This window comes from Natrix helvetica (genome assembly GCF_964273705.1).
Source record: "Natrix helvetica genome assembly, chromosome: Z".
Classification (NCBI taxonomy): Eukaryota; Metazoa; Chordata; class Lepidosauria; order Squamata; family Natricidae; genus Natrix; species Natrix helvetica.
In genome coordinates this window covers 138,734,244-138,745,506 of record NC_138554.1, presented here as the reverse complement: position 1 = coordinate 138,745,506, position 11,263 = coordinate 138,734,244, and the positions used below count along the sequence as shown (strand labels likewise).

General features: G+C 42.9%; 1 protein-coding gene across 1 annotated transcript; it reads left to right on the top strand.

The window, feature by feature from the left end:
- Window positions 1–2,278: 2,278 nt before the first annotated feature.
- On the top strand, window positions 2,279–9,359 carry LOC309401615 (obscurin-like; the record flags this gene model as incomplete). Its single annotated transcript, XM_081970682.1, has 2 exons — window positions 2,279–2,383; window positions 8,220–9,359. The coding sequence occupies exon 2, from the start codon at window positions 8,229–8,231 to the stop codon at window positions 9,357–9,359; it is 1,131 nt and encodes a 376-aa protein (XP_081826808.1). The 5' UTR covers window positions 2,279–2,383; window positions 8,220–8,228.
- Between the last annotated feature and the right edge of the window lie 1,904 nt (window positions 9,360–11,263).

The following is an 11,263-nucleotide window of genomic DNA, read 5'->3' as shown; positions in this document are numbered from 1 at the left end:
CAAATGTCTCACTTAGCAACAAAAATGTGGAGCTCAATGGTGGTTATAAGTCAAGGACTACCTGTTCCCCAAAAAATTAACAGGAAGGTTTTTATCATTTACCTGCAATCTGTTCTGTACACCCACAAAATCCTTTGTAACTCAGATATTCTCTTTTTTGAATGATTTTTTAAACAATTCTCTTTATCTTCTTTCATGCCACGGCATTCATGTGGCCGAAGAGGTATACATTACGCCACAAACCATGTGAGTATAAACTATGCCACAGACAAGATATAAAGAGGATTAATTTTATAGGTCAGGAAAGAAAAATGGGTTCCTGGTGCTACAATGAGAGGTCACGAGTCTGTAGGAAGAAAAAATCTGGCTGGGTTCTCAGCCGGGATGAAGTCGCCGGAAATAAAATGGAGGCTGGCTGGTTGCTTAAGAAAGAAGGTTTATTTCTGAGCAGAACCAACAATGACATGCAGTTCTGGGACAGCTGACAAAATAGCTGAATGAGTGGTTGGATCTTTATAGGTTTCTAGGATTTTGTGTTTGAGATGCTCCTGGGGGGTTGTGCAATGTATGGCGCTTGTGTCTTTTACTATTTCAGTGGTGGTGGGTTACTCCTATCATGTCCTAAAAGTCACATCCTGTTCTCTTTAATCCCACCAGCTGGAGCTGAAGGCGTTTTGTTTGTGAAAGCGATTGGCCGGGATTTCTTAATGGGCACAAAATATCCATCTCTAAAGGCTTCTGCTGGAGGCTGTTTCACTACGCAGGAAGACTGGGGCTTGCTTTCTGCCTTTAAGAACATCTTTTCCCTAGTTCTCCTTTGAGGAAATATTCTGCCTCTTTGAATGTTAAGAATTAAAAAAATATTTCAATCTAGGGAGGGGGGCTTCCTAGAAGTCTAATTTTAATTTTTTTTAAAAAATTAAGACTTTAATTTTCATTTGTTATTAAATTTTAACCTGGGATCTAGCAAGTTGCAGGGAACACAGAAGTGGTCTTTGCAGGGTTTTTTCTTACTCTCTAGAGTTAGTGTTTTCCCCTAATATTTATGGGATCATCTTGGTTCCATGGAAAACAGTTTTAAAACCCACAAGGGAGAAAGAAGGTTTTCTGGCATTTGCTGCTCAGGTCTTTTCTGGTCCTGTCAATCATGAAAATCTCCACCTGTCCCTTTGCACACATCATACAAGCAAGAGGAACAACTTGTGCAAGCAAGCAGATTTTTCTGGATCTTTTAACCTTCCTAACTTCACAGTGTCCTTGTTACCAGAATCACAGAATAACAGAGTTGGAAGGGGCCTTGGAGGTCTTCTAGTCCAACCTCCCTGCTCAGGCAGGAGACCTTATACTATTTCAGACAGGTGGCTTTCCAATCTCATCTCAAAAATCTCCAGGGTTGCAGCATCTATAACCTCTGGAGGCAAAATGTTCCACTGGTTAATTCTCACTGTCCGGAAGTTCCTTCTTAGTTCTAGGTTGCTTCTCTCCTTGATAAATTTCCATCCATTGCTTCTTGTCCTGTCTCCCAAATGCTTTGGATAATAGCCGTAAGAGAATAACAGAATTGGAAGGGACCTTGGAGTTCATCTAGTCCAACCCATGCCCCCCACCCCCATTCCGGGCAAATGGTTCTCTTGAAAAGCTCCAGTGTTGGAGCACCTTTTGAAGGCAAGACGTTCCGTTGATTGATTGTTCTCATTGCAAGGAAATTTCTCCGTAATTCTAGGTTGGATATTTCTTTGATAATCTTTCATCTGTTGCTTCTTGTCCTGCCTTCTGGTCCTTTGGAAGGCAGGCTGCCCCTCTCTTCTCCGTGGCAGCACCTGAAATATTGGAAGATGTCTCATCATGTCCTCCTCCTCCTCCTCCTCTTTAGACGAGGGAGTTCCTGCAATTGTTCTTCGTAAGGTTTAGTCTCCAGCAATCTTGTGCCACACTGAGTCAAACTAGCAACGGCCACCTAGGGTTTGTTCAGCAGCACCCACTCCTCACCGCAGCCTGTCCGACGTGATGCCTTTTGAGGCACCGCTAGAGAGGTGAAATTTAATCTGCCTGCCAACTGACAACTAGGACTATTTTGGAGATGGGCAGCCGGGAGGGGGATCACGTCAGCAAACCAACATGACTGGTGGAGACACTTCAAGGGAGGAGCTGGATCTCAGCTAAAGCCAGGGGACATCACAGCGAGTCTGGGGGCTTGCCTTCTGCACATCCCCAACCTCACCGGGGTTTCTGTTTTCTTCCTCCTGGGGGGGGGGCTGGGAGGGGGGAAAAGGGGTGCCCTGAGCCCTCCGAGGCTCCTCTCCATCGTCTTCTGGATGGTAACTGAAAGTGCCAAGAACCTGTCCATCGTCCCAATTAAAGAGGCTTGAAAAAAAAGACCCAGGTAAGGTCCTTCGGTTTCACTCTGGACAGGACAGACCAGAGAATGGTGGCTTGTTGAGAAAAAAAAAAAAGCTCTAGTTTCCCCCCCACCCCTTCTCCCTACCCATTTTCCATGTTGGTTTGTCAGGTTGAAAGTCAAAAAATTTCAATTTTGATTTTCAGCCTCAGCAGGATATCAATAAAAGAGTTGGAAAGGATTTTGGAGGTCGTCTAGTCCAACCCCTCCCCCCCCACAAGCCCTATACCATTTCAGACAAATCACAGGCCGAACCTTGAAAGCAGGTTTGTTTGTTTGCCTTTTTCCTGGGCGAGGCCAATTCAACCCAGGCAGGATTTTAAATGTCGGTTTAAAGAAAAATAATTTGGATTTCATGGGGGTTGTGGTGGTTAATGAGGAAAATGCTCTTTTCGAATCGCACAGGATTGGGAATATGGCATTTATTTTTTAGGGGGTGGGTTTGGCGTTTTCTTCCTAAATAAGGAAGCGTCTTGCAAAAATTCCGCGTTGGGTGAAAATCCAGATTTCAGCATGTGAGCAATTCTAAGTATTAAATCTCCCCTGCTTACTCTCCTGCCTCCACTTCTCAGCTTGAATTTCTCCAGGGGAGCTTTGCAAAAAAGATAGAGCTGGACAGCTGAGGCTATTTTAAGAGCTATCGGTCAGTGATCAGGCCTGGCTGGAATGAAGGGGCTGAGTGGTGCTTGCCTGTTATATACAGCCTAGGGATCAATAGGAAAAAGCATGCCTTAAAAAACCCCCCACAAAACCACCTGATTTAGCCGAAGAGAACATCGCATTGCGTGGAATCTGCTTTGTAAGATTTGATTGCAACTGAGATTATTCCTTTGACACTGTCCAAGCAAATGGGACAGTTATTTTTCTAAAAATATACTTGCTGGTAGTCCTCGACTTACAACTGTTCGTTTAGCGACCGTTCAAAGTTACAACCATTGCACTTTCCCATGATCAAACTTCAGATGCTTGAATAAGGACACTGACATGTCCTTATGACGGTCGCAGTGCCCTGGGATCTTCTTTTGTGACCTTCTGACCAGCAAAGTCAGATTCACTTAACAACCGTGTAACTAACTTATGAAGCGATTCACTTAACAGTGGGAAGATAGGTCGTAAAAATGAGGCAGAATCCATTTAATGTTTCGTCTAGATTGGACTCAGTTGTGGTCGCAAGTTGGGAACTTAAGTCTACTAAATGTAGATTTGACTTTCCTATTGGGAAGAGAGTTGGCATAGCTTCACTTTTTATTATACCCTGGTTACAGTAGAACCCTGCGAGGTAGGACAGGCTGAGAAAGGGAAAGGGTGTGATTCAAACAAAGTCACTGCAACTGTTGGGGATTTGAGGGTAGACTTGATCTAGATTGCCCTGCAGAAGGCTTTCTGGGTGCCCCTATAATTTGGGAGTATGTAATCGTGGTGGTTTTAAATTTCTTGGATACAAGGGCTGTTTATCTAGAGATCTTGATTTTTTTTACACAATAAAAAACGATTACTTGAATATCCCTCATCCTCGACTTACAGCCGTTTGTTAGTAACCAGATTTACAGCAGCACTGAAACAAGGGGTTTACAACTGGTCCTCACATTTATGACTGTTGGCAGTATCCCATGGTCATGTGATTAAAATTCGGGTGCTTGGCTACTGGCATCGTGCCCGGGTCACAAGATTGCTATTTGCTACATTTCCAGCCAAACCCAAGTCAATGCGGGAATCTGGATTCACTTAACGGCTGCATGATTCACTTAACAACTGCAGTGATTGACTTAACAAAAGGGGTTAAAAAGGTTTTAAAAGTAGGCGCGTGACTCACTTAACAACTACCTTCCTTAGTGGTGGAAATTCTGGTCTCAGTTGTGGTCGTAAGTTAGTATACCCATCGGCATATTATGCTAAGAAAGATTGGCTTTCCTTAAGTGTGAATAATCTCTGTATTATGTTTACAGAATGCAGACCAGTAAGCTAAGATTGCATTATTTTTTTAAAAATAAATTTTTTATTGAGTGCAGTTGTCCATCACCCCAACAGAAGCAAAAATGTACATTGCTAAGTAAGGCAGTCATTAAGTGAGCTTTATCCCATTTTGTGACTTTTTTTTTTGGCACAGTTGTTAAGCAAATCCTTGCAGTTGTTAAATGAGTATCATGGTTGTTAAGTGAATCTGGCTTCCCCCTTGCTCCTCAGAAGGTCGCAAAAAGGTATCATGGGACTCCGGGACATTGAGATGGTCATAAATACGAGTCAGTTGCCAAGCGGCTGAATTTTGATCATGTGACCATGGGGAGGCTGCATAAGATGTAACTGAAAGACGGTCGTAAGTCACTTTTTCAGTGCTGTTGTAACTTTGAACTGTTGTGCGTCGAGGGCTACCTCTAGAGAAAACCATTATGTTGTATGACTATTGCTATTTTGTTTTGTGTGGTGCTTGTGGCGTTTTTGCATGACAAACAGCTAGTTGCTTGTCCTTGTTGCTTGTCCCTTGAGGAAAAATACTCTTCATATGCTCAGAGATACCCTCTTCTCTAAGTAGTTGGATGGTTCTGAGAAAAGCTGTGACAGTTTGCAAGACAAATAATTTTGTGTTTGTAGGATTTTCAAACATTCCATTTTGTTTAGCGAGGGAAAATTTTCACTTGATGAAAGTAGAAGAATTAAAACGAGATTATCATTAGAGCTGACCACTTTTCCTGAATCTCTACAGGCAGTCCTTGATTTACGACCAAAGTTGAGACCAGAAGTTTCATTGCTAATGAAGGCAGTTGTTACTTGTTAACAGTTGAATAGTGCTTGATTTTACGATGTTCTTTTGCCTTAGTTGTTAAATGGATCATTGAAGTCGCTAAGTGAATCATGTGGCTGTTAAGTGAACCTGGCTATCCCCATTGGCTCTGCTTGTCAGAAGCCACCAGGGAAGGTTGCAAGTGACTCTGGGGTGCTGCAACTGTTGTACAAGAGAGGACCAATTGTAAACTAATGGTTGTAAATCGAGGACTACCTGTGCAAGTAGTCCTTGACTTACAACAGTTGGTTTAGTGACCGTTCAAAGTTACGACGGCCCTGAAAAAAGTGACATGATACTTACTATTGTTGGCATTCCCATTATGGTCAAGTGATCAAAATTCAGATGCTTAGCAACTCTCATACTTATGACCGTTGTAGTGTCCCAGGGTCACGTGATCCCCTTTTGTGACCTTCTGACAAGCAAAGTCAATGGGGAAGCCAGATTCACTTAATAAGCATGTCATTCACTTAACAACTGTGGCAAGGAAGGTCATAAAATAGGGCAAAATTCATTCAACAAATGTCTCGCAACAAAAATTTGGGGCTCAATTGTGGTCGTAAGTCGGGAGCTACCTGTATTGAATTCCTAACTCTCACCATTATTTATTTACCTAAAAATTATCAGAGGTGAAGAACAACTGATTTTATCCCCCTTTTTTTGCCAGGGTTGTTAAGTGAATTACTATAGCCACTAAGTGAATAACGTGCTTAAGAAAGTTTAGGAAAAAAGGACCACTCACCACTGAAATAGGCAGTCAAAATCTGCAAGACAGCAGACCTGCCGTTGCAAACGTCCATTGCTATGCAATGTCCACCATCTTGCAGATTTTGACCTTGGTGGCCACTGACTTTTTAATCCAGTGTGGCTAAACCTGGCTTAAATCTGGATTCGACTCAAAAAGTAAGGCAAGAATTGTAAGTTTAGTAAAGGAATCCTGTCACTGGTGGGAAGCGGGTTTGAAGTTTGCAGACAGGTGGAAACATCATATGGGTTGGATGGTATGAAATGCAGTGCCCCCCCCCCCCGCCCCCTGGCGAACTGTGAAGGAGGGTGGGGGTTTTGTCAGGAGGAGAAGACAGCTGGCACCAACTCATCAGCATTGTAGGAAGTAGCACAGGGCACGCCCTTTGCATAACAACCCGTTAGCAGATGTGGGAGAGAAATTTGGATGGGGCTGTTGAAAATAGAATGGAGGCTAATAGGGATGGTAGCCATCTTGACTTTTTTGACTCCATCTCTGGACAGCCCTGACTACTGACCTTTCTTTCTTTCTTTCTTTCTTTCTTTCTTTCTTTCTTTCTTTCTTTCTTTCTTTCTTTCTTTCTTTCTTTCTTTCTTTTCTTTCCTTCCTTCCTTCCTTCTTTCCTTCCTTTATCTCCATCTCTATCATCATCTCCATTTCAATATGTATGTATGTACACTATATTGCCAAAAGGATTCGCTCACAACAGAATCTGATTATGTGGATGGGTGAGCAAATACTTTTGGCAATATATAGGTAGATGTATAGGTAGATGTATACCTATCTACCTATCTACCTATCTATCTACCTACCTATCTACCTACCTATCATCCATCTATCTACCTATCTACCTATCTACCTATCTACCTATCTACCTATCTACCTATCTACCTATCTACCTATCTACCTATCTACCTATCTACCTATCTACCTATCTACCTACCTAGTATCTCTCTCTCCATTCTTCAGCAGGCTTGGCTGGCTGAGGAATTCTGGGAGTTGAAGTCTCCCGTTGCCAAGTGTGAGAAACACTGGAATGGAAGATGGAAGGAATTAACCTAAAATTAGCAGTCCTTTCAACAAGAGGCAACATGCAGAATAATTCTTTTAGCTTCCTATTTATAACCTATTTCCAACTCCTGTAGCTGTAGCTAAATAAAGTGGTTTTTGTTTTTCCTGAGCTGAATTGCAGGTAGTCCTTGCGTTATGACTGAAGTAGAGCCCGCCCATCGTGGTAGTAAGTCATGACAATTGTAAATCAGGTCACCCACATGATTGACCTGATTTTATGACCTTTTCTGCAGTGGCCACTAAGTGGATTATGGTGAAACATGGTCATGTGATCATAGAACGATGGAAATGACCAGAAATGTCCAGATGGCTAAGAGCCCAAAGTCAGGGTGGCTGTCAGAACTTCAGAACTGAGTCATAAGAACTGCCAGGGAAATCCAACATAACTTTGAGGGGCCGCTAAGCAATTGGTCGTAAGTCGAGAACTATCTGCCCATAGAGATGTGGATAGTATCCATGTTTATTGTACCCAAAGGCTTCCTGTGACCCCCTGCTGATTACAGGTAGTCTGTGATTTACAACCACAGTTGGGACCAAAGTGGTTGTTAAGTGAGTTACATCTGCTTTTATGACCTCTTATGTCGTGGTTCTTAAGCAAATTACTGATGCTGTTAAATGCATCTTGCAGTCATTAAGCAAGTCTGACTTCCCCGCACTGACGGCTTGTTGGAAGGTTGCAAATGGTGATCATGTGACCCTGGGATCCTGCAACTGTGATAAGTACCAGCCAGTTGCCAAGCACTGAAATTTTGATCATATCACTGTGGGGATGTTGTGATGCTCGTGAGCACAAGGGCCAGTTGCAAGTCACTTTTTTCAATGCTGTTGTAACTTCGAATGGTCATTTAACAAACGGTTGTAAGTCGAGGACTACTTGTATTGTCTCCAAGCTAGGAAAAGAATGACTCCAGATCCTAGTTGTAGAGATAAAATGGACCTTGGTGTTCTACTTAATCATAATATTCTACTTGATCATAATGTTGTACAGGTTCTCCTCAACTTACAAACATGCGTTTAGTGATCAAGGGAATATACTGAAGTCATAAGTGCAAGGACTACTCATAAACCACTTTCCCCCATGCTGTTGTAATTTCAAACAGTCACTCAACAAATGGTCATAAGTCAAGGACCACCTGTACAACCCTTCATTAGTGTCCACAAAATTTATTTTCTTGCGAAATTCATTTTCTTGCTCGTCATGCTTGTTGTTGTTCTCCTTCTTGTAGGCCATCAAGATGGATTACATTTCCTACAGTGGTGTCCCGAGGTTCTTGACGAGGCCCAAAGCCTTCGTGGTCTCCATGGGCAAAGATGCCACCTTGAGCTGCCAGATCATTGGCAATCCCATCCCGCTGGTGAGCTGGGAGAAGGACAAACTCCCCATCCAGACGGGAGGACGCTTCAAGATGGTAGAAGACGATGACCTTTATCGTCTCACCATCTACAACTTGAGCTTGGAGGACAGCGGTCAGTACATCTGCCGGGCCAAGAACACCATTGGGGAAGCCTTTGCCGCCGTCAGCATCAAAGTCGGTGAGCAGACCACTGTGACAGAATCGGCCCCCTACTTCATCCAGAAGCCCACATCCATCCGAGTGATCATGGGTGAAGATGCCATGTTCAAGTGCATTGTCCAAGGTAGTCCTCCTCTCGCCATCAATTGGGAGAAGGACGGGAAGCATCTGGGCAAATCATCTGACTCCAACCGGATCCGGATTGAAACCCAGGGTGAGAAGAACGCTCTGAAGATCCAAAGTACTCATTTGGGAGATAGCGGAACCTACACTTGCCGTGCAGAGAATCCTTTAGGATCCTCCAGCGCGGCCGCTGCGTTGATGGTAGATCTTCCAGATTCATACAGCCCAGGCAGCACGAGACACAGTATAGAAGACATTGGTAGCAAGACCTCTCCGTTGTTGTCCCACATGCAGAAAAGGCGAGAAGAAATCCGGAAGAGCGATTTGTCCAACGTAGACACCTTGATTTCCACCGAAGGACGGTCCAAACTCGGATTGAGCTTGTCCTTGGATTACGAACGGGCTGCTAGCTTGACCTCCAAGGGACTCCGAGGCGATGGAGGTTCATATTATCGGGTCACCACCCGGAGTTTCACTGTCACCGAGGGCAAGCATGCCAAAATGAGTTGCTACGTAACCGGAGAACCAAAACCGGAGACAGTTTGGAAGAAGGATGGAGAGGTGATCCTGGAGAGCCGGAGACACATAATTTACGAGGACGAGCAAGAGAATTTTGTCTTGAAGATCCTCTTCTGCAAACAGGTTGATAATGGCCTCTACACCTGCACAGCTTCAAATTTGGCGGGTCAGACCTACAGTTCTGTGTTGGTAACCGTCAAAGGTGAGTAGCCGTAGATCCTCCATTGTGTAGCACAATGGGCTCCAGATCAGATAGTTTGGCAGGACAGACCTACAGTTCTATGTTGGTAGTCATCAAAGGTCAGTAACCATAGATCCTCTACTGTGTAGTACAATGGGTTCAAGACCAGACAATTTGGCAGGACAGACCTTTCAGTTCTGTGTCAATAACCGTCAAAGGTGAGTGTCTATAGATCCTCTGTTGTGTTGCACAATGAGCTCAACACCAGACAATTTGTCAGGACAAAGTTATAGTTCTGTGTTGGTAATTGTCAAAGGTGAGTGTCTATAGATCCTCTGTTGTGTAGCACAATGTGCTCAAGACCAGATAACTTGACACAACATGCCTACAGTTGTGTGCTAGTAATTGTCAAAGGCGAGTAGCTGTAACTCCACCTGTCTTCAAGTTATCAAGATGGAGAAACATTGGAAAAGAAGGTGTAAGGAAATAATCTCAGATCAGTAGTCCATTCAACAAATCTCTTACTTTTCTATTTACAACACATAGGCAGTCTTCGACTTACGACTACAATTGATCCCAAAATTTATGTTGCCATGCAAAATGTTTGTCAAGTGAATTTTCTCCCCCATTTTATGACCTTTCTTGCCACAGTTGTTAAGTGAATTCCTGTAGTTGTTAGGTTAGTAACACAGTTATTAAGTGACTCTCTCATTGGCTTCGTTTGTCAGAAGATCTCCAAAGCAGATCGCGTGATCCTGGGACATGGCGACCGTCATAATTATGAGCCAGTTGCCAAGCGGCCAAATTCTGACCACGGGGAGGGAACAATGGTTGTTATTGTGAAAAAATGGTCAGGAGTCATTTTTTTCAATGCTGTTGTAAATTTGAACGGTCACTAAACAAATGGTTGTAAACTGAGGACAACCCGTAATAGTGTTTTTTGTTTTTTTAAAAAGAACATTTAGCTTCACAACTAAAAGAAGACTGTTAAAGTATTTTTAAACTAGAAGAAATCTAATCCCAGGCATATCTTCTGCAGTAGTAGGTGCCAAGGAAGTAAACATGTTTCTTGGCTAGTTTTATAAGGAGATTGACATTAGCAGGGTGCAGATATTCAATTTTCTTATTCGGTTGGATGGTGATTTGATCCTGTGCAAAATGGATTCCTTGATCTCAAATCCATAATTCAGTGACATTTTCTGAATCAAGACCCTTAAAGACATCAGAGTTTCAAGTTCTTGACTTACAACCAGTCACTTAGGGACCGTCTCTGAAACTACAATAGATCCTGAAAAAGTTACTTTGAACCCAGATTCAAAATTTTGACGTCCACCCTCCTGGTCACATGGCTGCATTTTGGGCTCTTGGCAACCGGCCTGCTTTATGAACATTTTCAGCATCCCACAGTCACATGGTTGCGAATTATGATGGTTTTGTTGGAAATCAATATTTATGTCTGTTTTAGAGCAAAAAAGACACCCTTTAGTGGACTGGGTTTATTTTATGAGCGTAGCAGTCACTTAACGACTGTAGCATTCTCTTGACAGCCATCGGATTGATTTAATGACCACCCTATATATGTTGCAAAATTGGTGTGATTACATAGTGGCCCATTTAAACTTCACAATTTATGGCTTTTAAGACTTATGGTTGTAAGTCGAGGACTACCTGTATGTTCCAGTGTTGGGAGTTAGAAAACTAAATTATAAGAAGGGATGGTGACTGCTCACATCCAAGGCTTTGAAAGGGATTGAATTAATTCACAGAAGACAGGACTACAGGTAGTCCTCAATTTATGACCCCCAATGGAACCCAAAACTTCTCTTGCTAACTGAGACAGTTCTTAAGTGAGTTTTCACTTCCTGCAGGAAAAGGTCGTACAATGGGGAAAACTCACTTAACAACTATCTCGTTTAGCATTGGAAACTTTGAA